The sequence below is a fragment of the Schistocerca cancellata genome, chromosome 1 (assembly GCF_023864275.1).
Source record: "Schistocerca cancellata isolate TAMUIC-IGC-003103 chromosome 1, iqSchCanc2.1, whole genome shotgun sequence".
Lineage (NCBI taxonomy): Eukaryota > Metazoa > Arthropoda > Insecta > Orthoptera > Acrididae > Schistocerca > Schistocerca cancellata.
The window spans coordinates 1,270,090,375-1,270,115,282 of NC_064626.1; the positions used below are offsets into that span (position 1 = coordinate 1,270,090,375).

General features: G+C 41.5%; 1 protein-coding gene across 1 annotated transcript in view; it reads left to right on the top strand.

Moving 5' to 3' along the window:
- Positions 1 to 7,354, top strand: part of LOC126095019 (heparan-alpha-glucosaminide N-acetyltransferase-like) — a 217,451-nt gene extending 210,097 nt beyond the window's left edge. Inside the window, exons 12-13 of the mRNA XM_049909683.1 lie at positions 5,904 to 6,016; positions 6,953 to 7,354. Of these exons, the coding sequence (XP_049765640.1) occupies positions 5,904 to 6,016; positions 6,953 to 7,134 (295 nt within the window). The 3' untranslated portion in view covers positions 7,135 to 7,354. The remainder of the gene's footprint in view (positions 1 to 5,903; positions 6,017 to 6,952) is intronic.
- Positions 7,355 to 24,908: the final 17,554 nt, after the last annotated feature.

Here is a 24,908-nt window from a genome sequence, read left to right on the forward strand (position 1 = left end):
ACACAGCCTGCACAGAAGTCATGGAAGATGTAGAAACTTCGAGGTCACCAATATGGGAAACGGGAATACGGATAACTGTATATGCAACAAACTGTTCCCATAAATGTCTATACATACATATATTTCAGCACAAAGAAAGATACACATATACGCTGTACAAGGTACAAAGGCTGACTCGGACATTAACATGGTGACTTGTCAGAGCAGTTAGAGTTCAAAGATCATACTTTATGTCATTGATGTGACCTATTGATGCCACAAAGTGTAGAATAATAGCAGATGTTGATGACCCAACTTGCTATGCTTCTCACTGACAAGTAGACAAAAAAGATTGGAAACTTTATGAGCTTTTGCACACATCCTTTGGTGAGCTAGAGTAAACCTACAACATACATCCAGAAAACTCTGAGACTGTTTTTATTTCTGGCATACATGCAGTGTAGCTGTGGTGGCAGTTTGAACTAACAAATGTAAACAACAGACATGCATTTGACCAGTCAGTGTTAAGTAGTGGGCCTGTGATAGTAGTGTGTCAATGTTGTGTTACAATTCACATTTGAAGAATGAATAAGCATCTCTAAATCATGTGCTCAAGACATTCTCCAGAAGAGAAAAGTGTGTGCAAAGTTTGTCCTGCACACCTTGACTCCTGAACAAATATGATAATGTGTGGATGCCAGTCATGACTCGGTTGCTTTTCTGGAAAATATCATGATGAGTGACAAGACACCTACCACAAAATGGCAAAGTGCTGAATGGGTTGCTGATGGTTGACCAAGACCAAAGAATGTGGACACACCAAAGAAGGACTTTTCTGATAGTTTTACTTGGTTGTACTATGTTCTGTGCATTTTATTCAAGAGGGGAGTACTATGCAGAACACCTGAAGCATTCAGACCACCATCTTAACTTTGCTCTATGTTTAATTAATCAAGCCTCGAAACTGTTTGGACTGATGGAGTACAGAAGCACATGCATGCCCCCCCCCGCTCCCCCACACACACACTCTCTCTCTCTCTCTCACGCAAATATAACTCACACACATATGATCATAGTCTCTGGCAGCAGAGACTGTGGTCATGTGTGTGTGAGTTACATTTGCATGAGTGAGTGTTCTGACAGCCTTGTTATTGTGTCTGTATGTGACTCAGCATCTCTGCTATATGGTGAGTAGCAGCTGTCTTTTTATAATATTGTTACATTCCATCCTGGATTTTCCCTTGTTTAACTTTTTATATTCAATTTTTGGCACCATTATTTGTTAATGTGAATTGAAATTGTCAGTTGTGAATATTTAGTTCAAAAATTAATCAGTTAAGTCATTTTTACTCCATAATAAACCACAAGCTATCAGTTCTCTCAGACATATCACACCCAAGACTGTGAGCAGACCATTATGGCAATACAAACTGGAAAATTTGAGCACAGTGCTGGCATTTTTGGCAACCACAACATCTCTAAACAGGTTAGGCATTGAGTTGGACTGCGCTTGGTTACAGGTACGGCTATCTCAGCTCTGCTTCAGCTCTGTGAGAGTTTGTCAATCATAGTGGCTGGTGAATGGTGGTGTGGCAGTCTCCAGGAAACCCATGACCAGATGTTTTCTGTGGGTGTGACATTTGGGGTAAATGTTGCTAGGGCAACAGTGGGACACCTCTGTATAATGATAGGCCAGGAAAGCATGGACAACTTGTGGTCTTGCACCATGTTGAAAGATAAAGTTATGGAAATTTAAAAGATAGGGCAGAGCTTGTCTAAAGTGTAATGGGTGCAGCTGAAATTACAGGGTGTTGTGTGTGAACCCAGTGGCACCCTATACCATCATACCAGGTGCTAGATATGTGTGATGATGTCAAATTCAACATGGCTGCATTCATTCTCCTTGGAGACACCACACATGGCTACATCCATTGTGATGTTGTACACAGAATCTGGACTTGTCTGAAGAGATCATATACAGGCCACTGCTGTATCCACTGTGTTCACACCAGTGTTGGCACACCACTCTCTGTTGCCATGGCATGGGAAGCTGCAACAATGGTCACCCTCGTGACAGTCCATGATGCTCCATACAGTGTCACACTGCCTATGTGGATACTTGTGTTGATGCAGAAAAGACCATATCCTCACTTCAAGTTTGTGACTTGGCTGTGTGATCACGCATGGGGTTGAGTATGACCCTACTGAACCAATACCATATTCACATAACAATCATGGGATCCCAAGCAACGTGAGCAGCAATATCATGAACCATAAACTGCAGTCTTGATGGGCTACATCACGGCCACTATTGAATTCCAGTACTTCTTACACGAGGCATGAAGAGACGTCTACAGACATTAAAGTAACCTCTGGTGTGCCACAGGGGAGTGTTATGGGACCATTGATTTTCACAATATATATAAATGACCTAGTAGATAGTGTCGGAAGTTCCATGCGGCTTTTCGCGGATGATGCTGTAATATACAGAGAAGTTGCAGCATTAGAAAATTGTAGCGAAATGCAGGAAGATCTGCAGTGGATAGGCACTTGGTGCAGGGAGTGGCAACTGACCCTTAACATAGACAAATGTAATTATTGCGAATACATAGAAAGAAGGATCCTTTATTGTATGATTATATGATAGCGGAACAAACACTGGTAGCAGTTACTTCTGTAAAATATCTGGGAGTATGCGTGCGGAACGATTTGAAGTGGAATGATCATATAAAATTAATTGTTGGTAAGGCGGGTACCAGGTTGAGATTCATTGGGAGAGTCCTTAGAAAATGTAGTCCATCAACAAAGGAGGTGGCTTACAGAACACTCGTTCGACCTATACTTGAGTATTGCTCATCAGTGTGGGATCCGTACCAGATCGGGTTGACGGAGGAGATAGAGAAGATCCAAAGAAGAGCGGCGCGTTTGGTCACCGTGATAACGTTACGGAGATGTTTAACAAACTCAAGTGGCAGACTCTGCAAGAGAGGCACTCTGCATCGCGGTGTAGCTTGCTCGCCAGGTTTTGAGAGGGTGCGTTTCTGGATGAGGTATCGAATATATTGCTTCCCCCTGCTTATACCTCCCGAGGAGATCATGAATGTAAAATTAGAGAGATTAGAGTGCGCACGGAGGCTTTCAGACAGTCGTTCTTCCCGCGAACCATACACGACTGGAACAGGAAAGGGTGGTAATGACAGTGGCACGTAAAGTGCCCTCCGCCACACACCGTTGGGTGGCTTGCGGAGTATAAATGTAGATATAGATGTAGATGTAGGCATAACATGAGCTTGTTACGAACAATCAACATTCAAATGCAATTTCTGAATGAGAAAACAGCTGTGTAATCTTTCCTTATATAAAATTTGTGGATGGCATTCCTTACCTACTTTGTGTGGTTGTGCTGAAATGCTAATCATTTACATATGGGAGTATGTAGTATATTTTGGGCCACTTTGATGCCTCTTGCATGCCATCTTTGTGGTGTTGCAATTATATGGTCTGCAGGGTGTTGTGGGAAAAGCACATTCCAGGTGAGATTTATTGGAAGAATATTAAGAAAAGGTAATCCTCTCAACCTTTTCCAATTCATAGGTATTATTCATCTGTTTGGAATTCTGGAACCAGAAACTTCCTGTCAGTGTAAAACTGTGTGCTGGACCAAGACTCAAACTTGGGACCTTTGTCTTTTGTGGACAAGAGCCAAGCATGACTCATGTCTCCACCCCACAGCATTACTTTCATCCATATTCTGGAACTTTGGAAGAACTAGTTAACATTACCAGTATGTATTATAACACGAGTTTCCACATTTACACTGGTATCAGTAACCATGAGGCCATTGTAACAACAATGAATGCCAAAGTACAGAGGGTAGAAAGATCTATATGTTCGATAAACTATGTTGAGAAGCAGTAGTGTCATGTCTCAGTGAGGAACTTCAAACTTTTAGCTCAGAAAGACGATGCAAAGGAACTATGGCTCACATCTAAAAGAATAGTTGACCATGCATTGGACAGATATGTACCCAGTAGAACAGTTCATGATGGGAGGGCTACTCCATGGTACACAGTCACTGTAAAGAAACTTCTAAAGGAGCAGAATCTACTGAATAGGAGGTGTAAAACAAAGCACAAGGCTATAGACAGAGATAAACTGAATGATAGTCAAAGTAGTAATCCATGAAGCCATCAGTGACTATCATAGCTTCACAGAACAAAAAGAAATTCTGGTTGTATGTAAAGACTACTAGTGGAACCAAAGTTAAGTGTCCAGACATTCGTGGATGAGATAGAACTGAAATTGTGGATGGCAAAATAAAATCAGATATTGTTAATTCTGGTTTTATTGATTGTTTACAAAGAAAAATCCAGGAATATTACCCTAATATAATTCTTGTACCACTGAAAAGAAGAGTGAAATAAATATTATTGTCAGTGGTGTTGAGAAACAGCTGAAATTGTTATAAATGAACAAAGCCCCATGGCCTGATGGAATCCCTATCTGATTCTATATCCAATTTGCAGCTAATTTAGCTCCTATGTTAACTATAATGCATCATAGATTTCTCAAACAAAAAACTGTGCCCAGTAGTTATAAGAAAGAACATTTCTTACACGTATATAAGAATAGTAACAGAAATGAGTCACAGAACTACCATGGAATATCCTTCACATCTTCTTGTTATGGAATCTTATTTCAAACAGAATGACCTCCTCCATGCCAACTAACATGGATTTTGAAAGTGTCAATCATGTGAAACCCAGCTCACAGTTTTCTCACATGACATGCTAAAAACCATGGCTTATGGGAGTCAGGTAGGTGCAGTATTTCTTGATTTCCAAAAAACATTTAATGCAATACTATGCCTATGCTTATTATCAAAAGTACAACTGTATGGCATATCAAAATAAATTTGTGACCAGATTGAGGATTTCTTGATAGAGAGGACAGAGCAAGTTATGTTGGATGGAGAGTCAGTGGCTGATGTAGATGTAACTTTGGGTGTATGCCACTATTCATGTTGTACATTAATGACCTTGTGGATAGTATTAGTAGTAACCTCAGATGTTTCACAGATGATGAAGTGTAGCCTGTACAAAGATTGGGAACTTGCTTTAAATGCTCAGAAGTGTAAAATTTTTTCACTTCACAATAGGAAAAAAAGATGTAGTGTCCTACGATTATAACATGAGTGAATTACAATTGGAATCAGCAAAATCATGCTAATACCTGGTTTAACACATTGTAAGGACATGAAACAGAGCAATCACATAGGCTCAATTCTGGGTAAAACAGGTAGCAGACTTCAGTCTATTTGTAGAATACTAGAAAAATGCAACCAGCCTACAGAGGGGATTGCTTACATATCACTCATGTGCCTCTGCATAGAATATTGCTCATCTATGTGCTACCCATAGTACCCGTACCAGATAGAACTAAAATGGGACACTGAACATATACAGAGAAGGGCAGCACGAATGGTCACAGGTTTGTTTGACCTGCAGGAGAGTGTCACAGAGATGTTGAAGGAACTTAACTGGTAGACTCTTCAAGGTGGACATAAATTGTCCCGAGAAAGCATACCCACAAAGTTTGAATGATGACTCTAGGAATATACTACAACGCCTATATATCGCTCCCATAGGGATTGTGAGGACAAAATCACACTAATTACAGCACACAAGGAGGTATTTAAATGGTCATTCTTCCTGCACTACATACGTTAATGGAACAGGGAAAAACCCTAATAACTGGTACAATGGGACATACTTCTGTCATGCAGTTCACAGTAGTTTGCAGAGTATGGCTGTGGATGAAAGTAGATAGTGTTTGTGTGTGTGTGTGTGTGTGTTTATGTGAATATGACTCAGGTTCATGGTTCTTCTAACATATGTCTAACACTTTCACATTACTGGTTGTAGGTCACTGTCCTTTGTGCTGGTGACATCATGCTTTGCATTCTACCTGCTGAGTTTTTGCTACTTCCTGATTGATGTCAAACATTGGTGGAGTGGAGCCCCATTTTTCTATCCTGGTAAGTTTCTACGCTTGTTTGCAAGAAGAGTACAAGCAGCCTGTTTTCTTGTGAATTTCTTTGAAGTGGCACTTGCAACTCACTCGGGCAGTTTTAAAAAATGGGAAAGAAAATTAAAATAGACAATTGATTCCCTAAAAGTATAATTATTTTATCTGTAACTTATAAAAAGAAATAGTGCAGATACACTAGTTGATTAACACTTTGGAGACCACACCTAGCATAACTCAGGCCACAGTTTTGTGTTAAAAAGACCAAACCTAAGTCGGGGTGCAGTTTTCTTGACACCTGAGCCACCAATTGCTCAAAAACTGACTGATTTTGTATGAGAACACTATGTGGTCATTTTGTGTTCTTCCCCTTCTGTTGTCAATATCTAGATTTATTTCGAAGGAAACATTAGCGAGCTTAACAGCTGCTGTCATGAAGGACTGACCCAACATGTTTGCACTGATGTAATTTCATTCATGTACTCAGAAGGTTTTGCAGTTTACTGTAATTCTGCTACAAATATGTCACATTTGTTGAGAGAGCAAGACATTTTGAAAGCTCAAGGGGAAGAAACTGCTCAATAACTCACTTCAAGGTTTTGTCTTGGGAGGAGAATTATACTTTCTGTCACAATTATTTTCAAATTTTGTAATTTTTCAACGACCTGAAGTAAATATTAAAAACAAATCTCGAAGCTTGGCCCTTTTCTAATGTGTATTACTCTTGAAAATACATCAGTTACATATATGCTAGTAACACTTTAAAAAGAATGGTGTAAATGGCTGTTTTCCTAGGCCCAACATTCTTCTAAGTGGACAGTCTCCAAAGTGACAAGGACCCAATATTTATAAGAAAACTACCATTTGAGAGGTTTATTGGTAGATCAAATAGTCTTTTTCTTGCCTATTCCACTGTGGTAGTCTAATTGTTCTTTGTTTGTTACAGGAATGAATGCCACCATAATGTATGTAGGACATGAAATAGGTCATGATCTGTTCCCATGGCACTGGGCAATAGGCAGGATGAACACACATTTCATGTTGCTCATAGAATCAATATGGGGAACAGCCCTTTGGGTGATAATAGCTGTGTGGCTCTATCATATAAAGTTCTTTTTGGCTTTATAATTCAATGTACAAAAATGAAAATATGACTGTTTTTTTTGTAATGTATAAAATTTGTAAATATTCATTTTTAAGTGAACAATTTTTACTTTTAATCATAAATATTTGAATTCAATTTATCTACTGACAACTACAGTGAATGGACATGAATATCATAATGCCATACTACATATCACAGATCAGATTGTACCTGTAAACATATTAAAGAATGATTATTTTTCTATTTTTGTTTATAGTATTTCTTAAATTTAACCATTTTTGCTAGCTCCTTTTATGGTGTACATTGGAGTTCTGAAACATATGATGACAGTAGAATACAGACAAAAAACTGCATGAATGTGGACAAAGAATGAAAGTATAATCTTATATTCATAACATCTACACATGAGCCCTGCATTTTTTACTCTGAAATAGAGACTTTTACAATCTGAAGCTTTTTTTCAAGTCATCACTCTTCTAACTGGTTTGATGGGCCCAACACGAATTCTTTTCTGTGCCAACAATTTCGTCTCGCAGTAGCAATTGCAACCAACATCCTCAATTATTAGCTGGATGAATTCCAGTCTCTGTCTTCTTCTATATATCTTATCCTCTACAGCTCCCTCTAATACCAAAGAAGCTATTCCTTAATGTCTTAACAGATATCCTGTCATCCTGTCTCTTCTTCTTGTCAATGTTTTCCACATATTCCTTTCCTTGCTGATTCTGCAGAGAACCTCCTCATTCCATACCTTATCAGTCCACCTAATTTTCAAAATTCTTCTGTAGTATTACATTTCAAATGCTTCTATTATTTTCTGTTCCACTTTTGCCACATTCCATGACTCACTTCCATACAATGCTGTGCTCCAAATGTACATTCTCAGAAATTTCCTCCTCAAATTAAGAACTATGTTTCATGCTAGTAGACTTCTCTTGGGCAGGAATGCCCTTTTTGCCATTTCAGGTCTGCTTGTCATATCCTCCTTGTTCCATCCAGCATAGGTTATTTTGCTGTCAAGGTAGCAGAATTCCTTAACTTCATCTACTTTGTGATGCCAAGTTCTTATATTAAGTTTTTCACTGTTCTCATTTCTGCTACATCTCATTACTTGTGTCTTTCTTTGAGTTACTCTCGGTACATATTCTATACTCATTAAACTGTTCATTCATTTCAACATGTCCTGTAACTCTTCTCCATTTTCACAGAGGATAGCAGTGTCATCAGCGAATCTTATCATTGATACCTCTTTGTCCTGAATTTTAACCCCACTCTTGAACCTTTCTTTTATATCTGCCATTACTACTTTGATATACAGTTTGAACAATAGGGGTGAAAGACTACATCCCTGTCTTACATCCTTTTTAATCCATGCATTTCATTCTTGGTCTTCCAGTGCAGTTGTGCATATTGTATATTACCAATGTTTCCACATAGCTTACTCATATTTTTCTCAGAATTTTTAACATCTTTCACCCTTTTACATTGTTGAATACTTTTTACAGGTCAACAGATCTTACGAATGAGTCTTGGTTTCTCTTCAGTCGTGCTTCCAATATTAACTGCAATGTCAGAACTGTCTCCCTGGTTCCTCTACCTTTGCTAAAGCCAAACAGATCATCATCTAACAGATCTTCAGTTTTCTTTTCGATTCTCTGTACGTTACTCTTGTTAGCAGATTGGATGCATGAACAGATTGCCTGATTGTGTGATAATTCTCACACTTGTCAGCTCTTGTTATCTTCAGAATTGTGCGGATGATGGTTTTCCAAAAGTCCGATGATAGATCACCAGTCTCATACACTCTGCACACCAATGTGAATAGTTGTTTTGTTTCCATTTTTCCTAATGATTTTAGAAATTCTGATGGAATGTTACTGGTATCCATCCTTTCTGCCTTAAGCTCTTTTAAATTCTGATTCTAATACTGGATCCCCTATCCCTTCCCTGTCGACTCCAGTTTCTTCTCCTATCACATCATTATACAAATCCTACGCCTCGTAGAGACCTGCGATGTACTCTTTCCACCTATCCACTGCCTCCTCTGCATTTAACAGTGGAATTTTCCATTGCACTCTTAATGTTATCACCCTTGCTTTTAATCTCATCCAGAAATGTTTTGGCTTTTCTATTTGCTGCAGTCCTTCAGACAACCATTTATTTTGCAATTTCTTCACATTTTTCAGGCAGTTATTTCACTTAGCTTCCCTGCACTTTCTATTTACGTTGTTCCTAAATGAATTGTATTTCCGTATTCCTGAATTTCCTTGCACATTTTTGTACTTCTTCCTTTGATCAACTGAAGTATTTCTTATTATGCATAATTTCTCCACAGTTACCTTCCATGTACCTGAAGGTACTAGTAGTAATTTAACAATAAAATAAGGAAGTGTTGAAGGCAGGTGCACTTCCAAACAGCATTCTCATTTCTTAATGAAAGTACAGTCACGTGGGTAGTTGTTGTTATTGTTGTTGTGATCTTCAGTCCAAAGACTGCTTTGATGTAGGTCATCAGTGCATGTTTATCCTATGCAATCCTCTTCATATCTGAATAACTACTACAACCTACGTCCATTTGATCCTCCTTATTGTATGCATCCCTCAGTCTCCCTCTATCTCTACAAATTTTTAACCCGAAACTTCCCTCCTGTTCTGTTTTGACAGTTACTTGATGGCTCTGAATATGATCCCTCCTTTTAGTTAAGTTATGCCATAAATTATTTTCTCTCTAATTTGAATTAGCACATTCCTCATTAGTTATGTGGTCCATCTGCCTAATGTCCAATATTCTTCTATAGCAGCACATTTCAGAAGCTGGTGTTCTTATTTGAATGTTTATTGCCCAACATTTCACTTCCGTACAGTCATATGAGATACCATTGAAATCTGTCATTGGATTTTGGATTTCTTGGTAAAAAAGGACACAGCATATCATATTGGATGGACATTCATTGCCAGATGTGGAGGAAGTGTAATCTTTGCTGTTTGGTCTTTGAAATATTCTTCAAGGATAGGGGAAACAAATAACTCATTTAGAAAACAACAAACGTGAATGATTTTCTTGAGTACAGTTGAAAATAACAGTAACACAAACATAATATGGAGAATTTATATTAATACTCCTAATGCAGTTCATTCTAAATCACTGACACAATCTGTACATATTATGTTTGCATGAGCTTTGCAAATAAAGGATTTACATTTTGAGCATTTCTGCAGAAGTTTTTTGGCATCTTTTCTGGGACACATCTTGCACCTCCCATGAGAAGTCCTGGTGCATCAGGGACCACTCCTAATGGTTTTATAGGAAGGGCTTATTTCAATAGTGCTACGAGTCCATTACCTCCACTTTTCTGTCTATAATGCTTCTGAAATTAATGAGCGAAACAAACAGAAAGAAAGGTTCATCTCCAGCAAGAAGCCATATGCCTGAATATTTCTATTATCTCAACTGCAGATTTTTCAGCTCTCATTTAACTTTAGGACTCTGTATCTCAATATGAACAAAAATGGACTTGTACCACTTATGAAATAAGCCCTTCTTCATATCCTCTCCAAATGTACTTTTTTCTTCTTCAGAAGGGCTTGGGAATATTATATATATATTTCTACATTCTGATGTGAATTTCAACTAATGGTTCTCCCAATATAATGCAATTGGATAGATAAAAAATCTACTCACTAAGCGGCAGCAGAATATGCAAATAAAAGAAGGTTATAATTATGCAGGCTTTCGGAGCCAGTGACTCCTTCTTATGGCAGAAGGGTTGAAGGGGAAGGAAGAGGGGTGAAGGAAAAGGACTAGAGAGGTCTAGGAAAAGGGGTAGACTTTGGAAAAGTCACTGGGAACTGCTGGTCGGGGGTGACTTAGAGGAGGGAATGAGAAGGAAAGACTGATTTTGGCGACTGCACTGGATGAGATTTAAAACCTGGGAGCTCAAAGGTTGAAGACTGGGTAATACGCAAGACAGAGATTACCGCTAAAACATTGTGCATGAGTTAATAAAAGTCAAAAGCCAAGTGCATTGTACATAACAGAGGGGGAGGAGGACAGTGAAAAATAGACAGAAACTGAAAGATGTAGAAAACTAAAATGGAGTGAAGAAAGAAGTAGTTACAGTGAAGAAATGCTGACATGGAAGAAATTAATGTAAATTAAGGCCAGATGGGTGGCGAGAACCAAGACCATTTTGTAGTGCTGGTTCTCATTTGCAGAGTTCTGAGAAGCTGATGTTGGGGCAAGAATTCAAATGGCACATGTGGTGAAACAGGCACTGAGGCCATGACTGTCATGTTGTAGAGCATGCTCTGCAACAGGATATTGTGTGTTGCCAGTATACACCCTCTGCCTATGCCCATTCATCCTAACTGATAATACGAGGTGCTATCCAAAATTTTCGGGACTGGTGCTGCCATCATTGGACTAACGGTCACCATCACCCTCAAAGTAGTTCCCATACGCACATACACTTCTGCCACTGGTCAAACTTTTTCTAGAAATCCTGTTCTTTGCAGGTGTTTATCACCGTCAGCCATGCTTCTCGAATCCTCTCTAGAGTGTCAAACTGATGGCATTTTAACTTGAGTTTCAGTTTTGGGAATAGCACAAAGTTGCAAGGTGCCAAATCTGGCGAGTATGGTGGGTGCGGTACAACCGCCATGTTGTTTTTTGCCAAAAATGTCCTGGTGAGCAAGGATGTCAAGGCGTGTTGTCGTGATGCAGCCAAATTTCGGACCGTCGTCGCCGCACATTTTCACGGAGTTGTCGCAAACTGTCACTGTAGTATGCGGAATGCACTGTTTGGTTGGGTGGGATGAATTCTTTGTGCACAATTCCCTTGGTATCAAAGAAAACGATGATAATGCTCACCACTTTGCCCTTCACCGGCCTCACTTTTCAGGGTGTTGGAGAGTCACTCAAACACACGCATATGGCTCGTGTTCTGTCCCCCAAACATTGTTGAATCGTTGCAAGGGCCTCCATTACACTTTTCCCGAGATTCACACAGACTTTGATACACACACACTGTTCTGTTCATGGATCTGTCGTAAAATCGCCACACACCAAACACAGAGTATTACGGAAATCACTGTGGACACGCAACACGTCCTCCCAACTGAGTGCCACTCTGCACACTGAATCATCAGATATGCAGCTTTGGCCACCTAGCGGTGCAATGATCTACTACTCCTACTTTCCAGATGGCAGCACCAGTCCTGGAAATTTTGGATTCTACCTCGTATGGTGACAGACTGATGTAAAAGACCAAACGGTGTTTACATAACAGCTGGTATATGATGTGTCCCTTCACAGGTGGCTCTCCCTTTGATAATATATGTTTTGACAGTTACAGGGCTGCTATAGGTGGTGGTAAGAGTGTTTGTAGGACAAGTCTTGAGGCGGGGATGGTCACAGGGGTAGGAGGGTTCGGAAGGAAGTACGCCATGGCCGAGTTGTGGGAGTTGCTACACGGAACTTATTGTCAGTCACATCCAGCTATTCATCTCGCTATCGACGTCACAGGTCTTGGGGAGTGGACAGGGCACATCTGCTCCAGTTTTATAGGGCTTTTGTGCATTTGCGGCTGGACTATGTGTGCACAGTGGTGAGGCCTTCTTATTTGAAGATCACTGACACTATCTGCCATGAGGGTATTCGGCTGCCCATAGTTGCTTATAGGAGCAGTCCCACACCCCATCTCTGTGCTGAGGCCGGGAACCGCCATTCACTGGTGGCAGCTCCTCATGGTGCACCAGGCATTTAAATTCCTCGCAGCTCCGACTTCACCTGGATTCCATACTGTTGCTTGTCCGCCTTTGGAATGCCTTCTCTCCAACTGTCTACGAGTCACAATGCCGTTTGGGATCTCCGTGCAGCCTGTGCTCCATGTGGAGTAAGTACAACCACAAATCCAGGGCTTTAACCGTCTTCAAGTGCAGTAAACGAGAGATTGCACTCCTGTCTATGTTTTTTAGTGCCACATTTTTTGACTTTTATATGAGCTGTCTTTATGGATGGGTCCAAGCCTGGGGGACTGTTGGTTGTGCTGTGCTTTTCGCGGATTGTGTCCTCAATATCTAATTGCCTCAAGAACTTAATGTCTTTGATGCAGACTTATATGCGATCTTGCGGGCAGTGGAGTAGATGAAATGTTCTTTCAGTGCTAAATTTCTATTGTATTGTATTGTATTGTATTGTATTTTAATTGATCCAGGCAATCATAGTATTGTACAGCTGTACATATGATATTGGACAACTCAAGAGAGCTATTTACAAGAAATTTTTACAAATTTATTTTTACATTATTTTGTAGCAAGGAAATTATCTATCTTAAACAAAACAGTTAATACAAATCATAGAATTGTAAGGTTGTACATACGATATTGGACAGGTCAAGAGAACATGTTTGCAAGTAATTTTTAATAAATTGATTTTACATTATTTTGCAATGAGGAAGTTAGCTATCTTTAACAAAACAGTAAATACAAATGTTGTATGGTAAAATACAAACAGCCAATACAAATATGATAGTAAAGTAGTCCAGTGTATTTCACAGACATGCACAGTATATAATTTTCAGACCTAATTGAACATTTATCATATTGTTTACATTTTTAACCCCTTCCAAAAAAATGATCAACTGCATAAAAGCAATGGTCCGAGAGATATTTTTTTAACTTATGTGTGAAGGCTCTTGGGTTCTTTGTTGCTTTGATTTCATTAGGTAAATTATTATACATTTATATTCCAACATTTAAAACACTTTTTTGGTAGCAGGTAGTTCTGGACTGAATCATATGTGGTCAGATTACTGCCTTGTCGCATAGTTATGAATATCTCCATTGAATTTTAGTGTGCAGTCATTTTTTAACAGGTATGACTTGACAAATGAGACGATATTATAAATGTAAGCAGAGGGCAGTGTCATAATGCCATTTGTTTTGAAATGTTGTCTGCATGATTCATTATGTCTTAGATTACATATTATGTGTATTGCCTTTTTTTGCATTTTGAAAATATATCTACTTCCAGGTGAGTTCCCCCAAAATATGATTCCATACTGTAATATAGAATGGAAGTAAGCATAATACACTCCTGGAAATGGAAAAAAGAACACATTGACACCGGTGTGTCAGACCCACCATACTTGCTCCGGACACTGCGAGAGGGCTGTACAAGCAATGATCACACGCACGGCACAGCGGACACACCAGGAACCGCGGTGTTGGCCGTCGAATGGCGCTAGCTGCGCAGCATTTGTACACCGCCGCCGTCAGTGTCAGCCAGTTTGCCGTGGCATACGGAGCTCCATCGCAGTCTTTAACACTGGTAGCATGCTGCGACAGCGTGGACGTGAACCATATGTGCAGTTGACGGACTTTGAGCGAGGGCGTATAGTGGGCATGCGGGAGGCCGGGTGGACGTACCGCCGAATTGCTCAACACGTGGGGCGTGAGGTCTCCACAGTACATCGATGTCGTCACCAGTGGTCGGCGGAAGGTGCATGTACCCATCGACCTGGGACCGGACCGCAGTGACGCACGGATGCACGCCAAGACCGTAGGATCCTACGCAGTGCCGTAGGGGACCGCACCGCCACTTCCCAGCAAATTAGGGACACTGTTGCTCCTGGGGTATCGGCGAGGACCATTCGCAACCGTCTCCATGAAGCTGGGCTACGGTCCCGCACACCGTTAGTCCGTCTTCCGCTCACGCCCCAACATCGTGCAGCCCGCCTCCAGTGGTGTCGCGACAGGCGTGAATGGAGGGACGAGTGGAGACGTGTCGTCTTCAGCGATGAGAGTCGCTTCTGCCTTGGTGCCAATGATGGTCGTATGCGTGTTTGGCGCCGTGCAGGTGAGCGCCACAATCAGGACTGCATACGACCGAGGCACACAGGGCCAACACCCGGCATCATGGTGTGGGGAGCGATCTCCTACACTGGCCGTACACCACTGGTGACCGTCGAGGGGACACTGAATAGTGCACGGTACATCCAAACCGTCATCGAACCCATCGTTCTACCATTCCTAGACCAGCAAGGGAACTTGCTGTTCCAACAGGACAATGCACGTCCGCATGTATCCCGTGCCACCCAACGTGCTCTAGAAGGTGTAAGTCAACTACCCTGGCCAGCAAGATCTCCGGATCTGTCCCCCATTGAGCATGTTTGGGACTGGATGAAGCGTCGTCTCACGCGGTCTGCACGTCCAGCACGAACGCTGGTCCAACTGAGGCGCCAGGTGGAAATGGCATGGCAAGCCGTTCCACAGGACTACATCCAGCATCTCTACGATCGTCTCCATGGGAGAATAGCAGCCTGCATTGCTGCGAAAGGTGGATATACACTGTACTAGTGCCGACATTGTGCATGCTCTGTTGCCTGTGTCTATGTGCCTGTGGTTCTGTCAGTGTGATCATGTGATGTATCTGACCCCAGGAATGTGTCAATAAAGTTTCCCCTTCCTGGGACAATGAATTCACGGTGTTCTTATTTCAATTTCCAGGAGTGTATACATGTATGAGAACAGATTTTGTGACTGATTTTTTGAGTATCCTTAAAACGTAACACACAGTTGAGAGCTTTTTTAAGATATAATTTGTGCGAGTCTCCCACTTAAGATTTTCTTCAAGCTATATGCCAAGAAACTTGACAGAGTAATTTCTTGTCTGTTCAGATTCTCGGAGCACCCTTCACTCTTTCCAACTCTTATAACTATGAGATAAAGTCATCCAGAACATCCAGAACACCCTCCTCCAACTACAACAACTGGGGAAGGAGGTGCCTTTCTGCTGGGTACCAGGGAACATGAGTACTGCGGGGAATGAAAAGGCGGATCTAACAGCCGTGGAAGCATGTTGTGATCCTACGTTCTCTCAGTGCATGTTGAGCCGTGGCGCTCGTTACTGGCGCGCCACTCTCTTGGATGTCCATTATCGATCCTTCGATGTTTCTTATCTTTGTTTGCCCTGTTGTTTTCCGCATTCGCGGGGTGAGTGGCAGTTGACGTTTGCTCGGGCGACCTGCTGAGACGCCGCGAGGTACGAGGTGGGAAGCAACCACGTATATGTGGAGTTGGTTGTACGCGGTCTGCCGGTTCGGTTCAGTATGGAGGCTTCCTGCCTGTCTGCTCTCCTGATTGTGCTCGACGTGCCTTGCGACCGCCTAGCTTGGGTTGCTGCCTGGTGTATCCTACATGAGCCATAACAGACATCCAGCAGAAGTTAAGCAGCCTTGTGTATCTTTTAAAGAAAAGGACGAAATGTATAAGACCTTTCGTAACCAATTTTGGTGGCCTCTTAAGTGTGGCCTTAGCGTTTACACTGCCTTTGGGGAGAGCTAATTCTTTTAAATTTAAATAGTTGGGGTTCCCTGTTCTTTATAATCTTTTGGGGGTTTTATTTGAATTTTCTCTTTGGGGTTCCTTCCTTGTGCTTGGTTAAATGTTTACTTGTATCACGGGAAGTGACTCCTGGTTAAAACTCGGAGAAGGTGTTTGATGTTACTGCCGCCTCCGGCATTCCTCTTTTCAATTGAGTGTTGTCATCCCTTCGAGCGACCTGGTGTCACTCCTCGTTAATTAATGCTGGTTTATGTGTACTTAATTTTGAATTGGCCATTTGAATTAACATTTTGGAGCGCAGTATAGCACTAAGGCACCCTCATTGTATACCACCTTGTGCCCCGGTCTAGTACCTTAATTTTCAGTGGCACAAGTTAGCTCCACTACTGGTTTTACTGATGTGCTCCCTTCAAAATCTTGTCTTGTATAAGTTTGCCCCATGTGTGTCTGGGAACACAGAGATGAGCTTTAGTGTGACTTCATGCTAGTCAGTTAATGGAATCTTCATTTTGGCTTGGCTTCCACTAAAGAGTTTGAGTGGAGCGTAGCATGTGTGATTTGTTATTCATTTAATTACTGTAAGTTTGTTTATGTAATGGGGAGCAAGACATTTAAAGATTGTTGGTATTAACTCCCCTAGTTCTTGGATGTTGCTAATTCGTTCCAAATGGCCTACTACTTATTCAATGGCAAGGCTGTTGATTAGTTGGTTACTGTGAGTACAAATTCACACTATTTATTTGTTGCCGAAATTGACAAAGTGTCTGTTTCGTGATTCAATCACTACCTACGTGTTTGAGCTGAATTGATATAAACCTTACATTGCCTCCTTAAAATTGGTTGTCAGCAGAAACCCTTAAGAGAACTAAGTTTTGTCACTGCTTATGTTAACCTTTACTGGGAGCAATATTTCATGTAGTTAAATTTTGTCTTAAAATAAGTGTGTTTCTCTGATGTAATAAACGAGTGATAAAAGAAAAAAGCAAAGGGGCCTGGTCCTCCCTATTGTGTCCAGTTTGTAACACGTATCACATGCTAGGACGTATTTCAACACTTTTGCAGAGCTTAACGCCAACGGACACGCATGCTATCAGCAGCCACGACCCTGGCAAACGCGCCCTGCCTCGTCTCTGCTGTGCCCCTATGCAGCACTGCGTCCTTAAACACTGGTAATCAAGAACTGAGCACCTGGCTAGCTTGCACCACTCCACGCTGTCAGAGCCGGCCGCGGTGGCCAAGCGGTTCTAGGCGCTTCAGTCCGGAATCGCGCGACTGCTACGGTCACAGGTTTGAATCCTGCCTCGGGCATGGGTGTGTGTGATGTCCTTAGGTTAGTTAGATTTAAGTAGTTGATGACCTCAGATGTTAAGACCCATAGTGCTCAGAGCCATTTGAACCATCCACGCTGTCATCTTTGACGCCCCTAGGGTCACTGCAGAGACACTCGTGCACCTAGGCCCAACCAAGACTCCGTAGAACACAGAGGCACAGTGGTAGAACTACAATGGCACAAAATGCAAATTGCCAGAGAAGGAAGCCAACCAGTACACAATCGATAAAGAAAGCCATAGCGACCGTAATACCAACGTGCGAAACAAAAACGCTAAGAACTTATGCATCCACCTAATATACTTAGTGTCTCATTACCTAATGTGATTCCCCCAGCGTTGCCTGATTTACTTCGACTTCACTCCTTTTTTAAAATTTTGTTGATATTCATCCTATAACCACTTTTCGAAGAAAGAAAGAAGATTAGTGTTTAACATCCAGTCTACAACGAGGTCATTAGAGACGGTGCCCAAGCTCCATTCAGAAGAGGAGTGGAATTAAATTGGCCGTGCCCTTTCAAAGGAACGTCGCCGGCATTTTTTTAAAGAGATTTAGGGACGTCGAGGAAAACTTAAAGCAGCATGACTGGACGTGGATTTGAACCATTATCCTCCCGAATGTCAGTTCAGTGTGCCACCTCTGTCAGTAACCTGTTTTCAGGGCACTATATATGCCGTTCAACAGATCTTCCATATCCTTCAATGTCTCTCATAGAATTACAGGAACAACATTAAGAGCGAAGACACATTAGGCACCATATTTCATTTTCCCATGAGCAATCATGATGACTAACGATGCCAAATATTTGCCACACTGGTTGTATCGTTTCAACTGTGTCAAGCGCTATGATGGTTCAAAACCGCTTGAAAATGGCTGCAAGCCAACAGATAGTGGAATAAAAAAGCTACCTCATCTAAGACAGTTGCCTCTCAAGAACGTTGTCTTTCCAAGCGAGAAAGAAATGCCTTCACAGAACTTCAGTGTAAGTCATTACACGACAGTTCTGAAATGCTGTTCCTCAGTGGCGGTAAATGTTGTGCTCAAGAATTCAAACAGTGCTGGAGAGGTAGAAAATTTTAGTGACTGGAGAGAAATGACAAAAGGAGTCCCACTGGGTTCAATTTTGGCTCCAATCATATTCCTTACGTATATGAATGACCTTCCACTTAACCTCCAACAAGCATACCTGGTAGTTATAGTGTTATAATAGTCCTATTAGAGAAAAAGCAACAGAAAAAATTGTAAATGACGAGTGCAAAGAATTATTAAGTGGTTCTCAGGTAAAGGACTGTTCCTAAATGTTGAAAAAACGGACTATGTTCAGTTTCGTACAAGAAAAGATTTATACCAACAACAGATGTAGCACGTGAGCAGATGTCAGTGAACAGGACAGAATGCTCTAAGTTTTTGGGTGCACATGTTGATGAAATCTTGTACTGGAACAAACATACCACTGAGCCTCCCAAACAATTAAGTTCAGCTTCACGTGACTGCTCAGATAGATGAGCCCAAATGGTGTCGTTTAGAGCTTGTAAATTTCACATTTGCATTCTTGCTTTGGATGGAGTCATTCGCGGGATGTTGTGGTCTTTATGAAGCTTTTTCTGGACCTCAATCTCTGAACGGCTACTGCAAAATCACATAAAGGTGACCGGGATTGCTCTTTCCACACGGGCAACAACCTCACGTCAGTTGCCTGGAGGAGCAATTCCTGCCACATGGTGTACTTCAGTACCACAAGGCTCTGTGTTTGGACCTTTACTTTTTATAATATATGTAAATGACTTGACCAGCACCATGTTATGTAAATCCACACTCTATGCAGATGATACAACTTTTGCTACAGCAGGGAAAGACTTAGGAAAATTAAACGAGGAAAGTGAGGTTCATCTCAGAGCAGCCATCAAGTGGTTCCAACTCAATGACTTGCATATAAATCATGATAAAACTGTAAATATTCTCTTTAGCTTGTGTGTTAAGAGTGATAAGATTGATTGTGTCTCAGCTAAACTACTTGGGATCCATCTTGACTCAAAATTAACGTGGAAGAGTCATACCGATTATATTTGTACTAAGTTAGCACATGAGACATATTTGTTAGGTAAACTAAGGTCATGTGTTAGTGGTAAGTTATTACTCAATGTATACTATGCCTTTTTCCACACCCATTTAACATATGCCACTTTGTTGTGGGGAAACTCACCCAGAGCAAAACAAGTTTTCATTTGGCAAAAGAAGGCAGTCAGATGCATCCATGGAGTCAGAAATAACGGGTCTTGTAGACCATATTTCAAAAATCTAAAAATACCAACAGTTGCAGCCCTCTTTATACTAAGTTGTCTTATACACACAAAAGAAAACGAACACAGTCACAAACTACGACAATCTATCCATCACCATGACACACGTATAAAACAGGAAATTGACATCCCAGTTGCTAGACTAAAGAAAACTCAAGAGAGTTACAGGTACATGGGAGTAAAACTATTTAACATGTTTCCAATAGAGGCACATAATGTGTCACTGAATGAGCTTAAAAGTGTCACAAAGAAATGGCTTAGAGAAAAAGCTTTTTATACAATAGAAGAGTTTATAATGTGCACTAAACATGATCTTAAGTACCGGTACTAATATAGTTTCACTTAGATTAAACTTATACATGTAAATATAATGCAAATACCTTGTGCAGCATCAAGGACAAATTTTTGTATCTTATTAGTCAATAATGATCTACAATATATTACACCATTTCTGTTAGTTATGTAAACTGTATATGTACACAAATGACGACATCAATTGCATTTTTAACGCCTAAAGATGGATAATAAAATAAATAAATAAATAAAATACTTTGTCAGGTGGTATAGACCGCAGCTATCCAGTAACAAGCTTGCATGTCTCGTTTAGTGCCTAGTGGACTTCTTTTGGGATTCAGTTACAATAACGACATACACAAAACAAAATCCACCAAAGAAGTTCACAAGAAAGTAGAAAAACTCACAAAAATTATCCGAAAATGGACACGATTTGTGATCACCTCTAACGATTAAACAGAAACAGGCAGACGGACAAGATATTTGGCCAGAAAGTGTCTTCAGGTTTGCTGCCGGATCATGAAATCAACTCGATTCAATATGTCGCGATCAGCTTGTTCTCCATCTTCAGGAGAACGCAGCTGCTGCTGAGTGACGCTGAGAACAGTTCTTGAGTTGATTTTAGGATCGGCAGCAAACCCGAAGAGACTGTCAAGACTTATTTCGCCTGGAAAGCCTATGCAGTCCCATCAAGATATCTGACATTTTTGGCACGAAACTGCAGTAGCCTAATATATAACAACTAAAGAAGACCATCAAACATTACAATTCAAAGAGCTCTCTTCTGCAAAAAGTCTGTGACAAACGGGGATACTTCAAGAGGAACATCTTTAAACAAGACTCTGTGGTCCTTGGACAGAGAAGCGCGAACAAGTCCACTCACAAAAATGGTGGAAGAAAACAAACCGTACTGCGAAATGCAGTGAGGTTAACTTGGCCATAGTTGACCTCAACCAGTAAATAATTAACAGGCCAGCAATAAGAAGCAGAAAAACTTAATTCAGGAGTGACGTGCTAATGGAGAAAAAGGGCTTGGTTAGATTATTTCTCGAATACGATAAAAGTGAATATTTTGCTTTCGTATAGCATCGCAGACGAAAGAGAGTTGTAACGTTTGCGAGTCACAGACTGTTGCGGATTGTGCCATAATCCAAACAAGCGAGAGAGAGAGCCTTTCCAAACAATCATAATCCCGTTATGAAGATAATGTGTACCTGTTTGCGTTGTAAACAGTCGAGAATAAGCCTGAGCGCAAACATGTCAGTTAGCATGCCCCGCGAAGTACATCTTATCACAAAGGAGACAACATTGAGAAATGAAGCTGTTCGTGATACACGCTATGTGATTAAAAGCTTCTGGGCTTCCCAATATAATGTTAAGACCTCAGTGGCTCTGAACGTGGGTAACAAAATCTATCAGAGACGTTTCATCCCTTCTAAAACTGGCCAAGTTGACTTTTGGTGATCTGATTGCGAAGCGGGAAGGCGAAGCAACAAGCACATTTAAACCAAGACCAGGCATATCTTATGTACTGCCAGGGACCGTCGATCATTCGGAGAGTGGCAGTAAAAAATCGCACGAAATTAGCAGAAGGAATCACTAGTGCGTTCCAAAGTTCTTCCAGCAGTCCAGCTAGCACAATGGCTGTGCTTGGGGAGTTTAAAGGAATGGTATCAATTAGACTTGGCCACAGTTTCTATGTTTCGATACAGTGTATCGATACCTGGAACTGTTTCAGTGTTTCGGAACGGCTATGGTTCACTGTTTCGAAACAGTGGTGTTTCATTCCGCCCTTGTCTCGGATCTCGAGCCAGTCACAGAAACTGTATCGTTGTTTCAAAATAAGACTGTTTCAGTCCACCTGCGCCTGGAACGGACTAATTGTATCGAAACAGTGATGTTTCATTCCGCTCTGTGTCGGACGAGATTCGGGCTCGGCACAGGTACTGAAACACAACATACCACTTCATGAAACACTTTCAAGAGTGTCGAAATCTTTTGACAAGCAATAGCATGAAGCTCAAGATATCCGAAAATAAAGCTTCGTTTCTAGCTGACTGTCCTATTACGAAATGGCGTAACATCTGCTTTATAAACACTAACCAAACAATAAAACAACGCATACTATTCGCATTCAAAATAATAAATATGTGAAAATCATTCAGTTAAATTACACTTTTTTATAACATACGCTTCTCTGTTCATGTACAGTAATCATATTAAGACACGCAAGTAAGACTACAACATTTTAAATAAAAAAAGGCGTAGAGTGATAGTTATTAGACATGTATATAAATTTGACGTAGGTATAATTGCAACCAATCTGTTTGATATATCACTGATAGTGTAATGGTGAACGGGAAGCATCGTAAATTCATAGTAACGGTTCGAAACACATTGAAACACAATTTTTTTCTGTTTTATTTTGTTATTTATTCGAATTATTTGGCGTTATTTGTGAGTCTATAGTCACTGTGTCTATTATCCACAATGATTCCCTTTGTGTGCGTGGAAATTAGCAGGATGGGTATATTAGCCGTACTAATGGAATGTGGGAATCCCAGTAGCATATCTGTTGTTTCTGCAGTTTGCTCCCACCTCCAGTTCCGTTCGTGGTGGTTCTTCTGTCTTCAGCTAAGGCTTTCCTCAGCCAATTGAAAAGTATGAAAGTCACATGACACAAAAGCAGCGCATTTGCTGCAGGAAATACATAACTGCGAAGACGCCTAAGTGATAGTTTCATACTTTCTGCGATATGATTAGCGCTCTCGCACCTCATTTCTGTTTATATGGACATACTTATACAGTAGACATTCAAGATGACAAAATGTGTAGGTTTATTAGATTACAAAACAAACTGTTTCACTGTTTCGAAACACCGTATCGAAACATTACATTGTACTGTTTCATTTGTTTCGAAGCATTTACGTGTTTCAGTTTGCCCATCTCTAGTATCAATGGTCGAGGCCGCCTCCCCCCCCCCCCCCCACCCCCCCCACCCCCAGCGCATAGTTGCATAGTTGCGCGGTCTAACGCGCTGATCCCCGAGCCGGAAGGCGTGCTGGTCCCCGGCACAAATCACTCGGCGGTTAGTGTCGACATCCGGTATGCTCGCCAGCCTGTGGATGGTTTTTAAGGCGGTTTTCCATCTACCTTGGCGGATGCGGGCTGGTTCCCCTTACTCCGCCTCAGTTACACTACGTCTGCAATTGCTCCGCAAACACTGTCTGCACGTACGCATACGCCACAATTACTCTACCACGCAAACATCTGGGCTTACACTCGTCTGGTATCAGACTTTACAGGGGGGGGGGGGGTCCACAGGGGGCACAATAACCCTGGGTTCTGTGTGGGGCGGCGGTGGAGTGGGTGGACTGCTGTGGCCTGTTGTCGGGTTGTGAACCACTGAGGGATTCAGCGGGACGAAACCTCTCCATCGTTCCTACAGCCCAGGTTCAATACACAATACACAGTACACAATGATCGATAAGCTCCCAGCTGCTTCAACAAGCCTTTCGGAGTAGTAATTGTAAGTAGAGAGCTCTGGGAGAACAAATTTCGACACCGTACTGGGGACATAGTCTGGTTCACTGACGGTTCGAAAACAGACGAAGGTGCTGGGGCCGGGTAAACCTAGTGCAGCGAAGGCTGGAGAGTGCAATGTTTCTAGGGAAGACGGCCACTGTGTTTCGAGCAGAAATATCACCTGTCAGGATGGGTGTGGAGGAGAATTTGTGGAAGGGCTACAGAGGTCGTAGCATTTTCAGTTATTCAGACAGACAAGGAGCCCTGAAAGCACTGGCAGCCTATGAAACAAGATCAAAGATCGTGGCAGGATGCCACAAAGCTCTTGTGGAGCTACGGGAAAGCAACAGGGTAAACCTGTTGTTGGTCTCTGGTCAGTCAGGGATCAGTGGTAATGAGCGAGCCGATAGGTTGGCCAGGGTAGGGGCGATGACACCATTTATTGGACCGGAACCTATCCTGACAATCACCAAGGCGTTGATCAAAATAAAACTACGAGATCGGACAAGGAGATAGCATGTAGAATATTGGGCTAAGGTCCAAAACAAAAAGATGGCAAGGTATTGATGACGAAGCCATGTTCTAAGAGAAGTCTCTCAATCCTGGGCTTGAACAGGAGAGAAATGAAACTCATGGTTGGACTATTGACAGGCCATGGGAATTTCAAAAAACACCTACATACAATGGGGATAGTAGACGAAGACCCCAAATGTAGGACGTGTGGTGTGGGCGAGGAAACCGCATCACATTTGATCTTCGAATGCGAGTCGTTGGAGCTTAAAAGATGCAGAATATTCGGATCGACCAGACCTGAAGGAATTATGTCTAGCAAGGCACTGGTAAAGGATCTCCCTGCACTGTTCGAGGGCATTGGTTGGTTTTACTTGAGACACAGGGAACGATACCGCACATTAAACTCTGTTTCGGTGTGGGCAGCAGTGGACTTGACCAATGTTGTCTTTGCTCCCCTGATAAAATCAAATCATATCAAATCAATGGTCGAG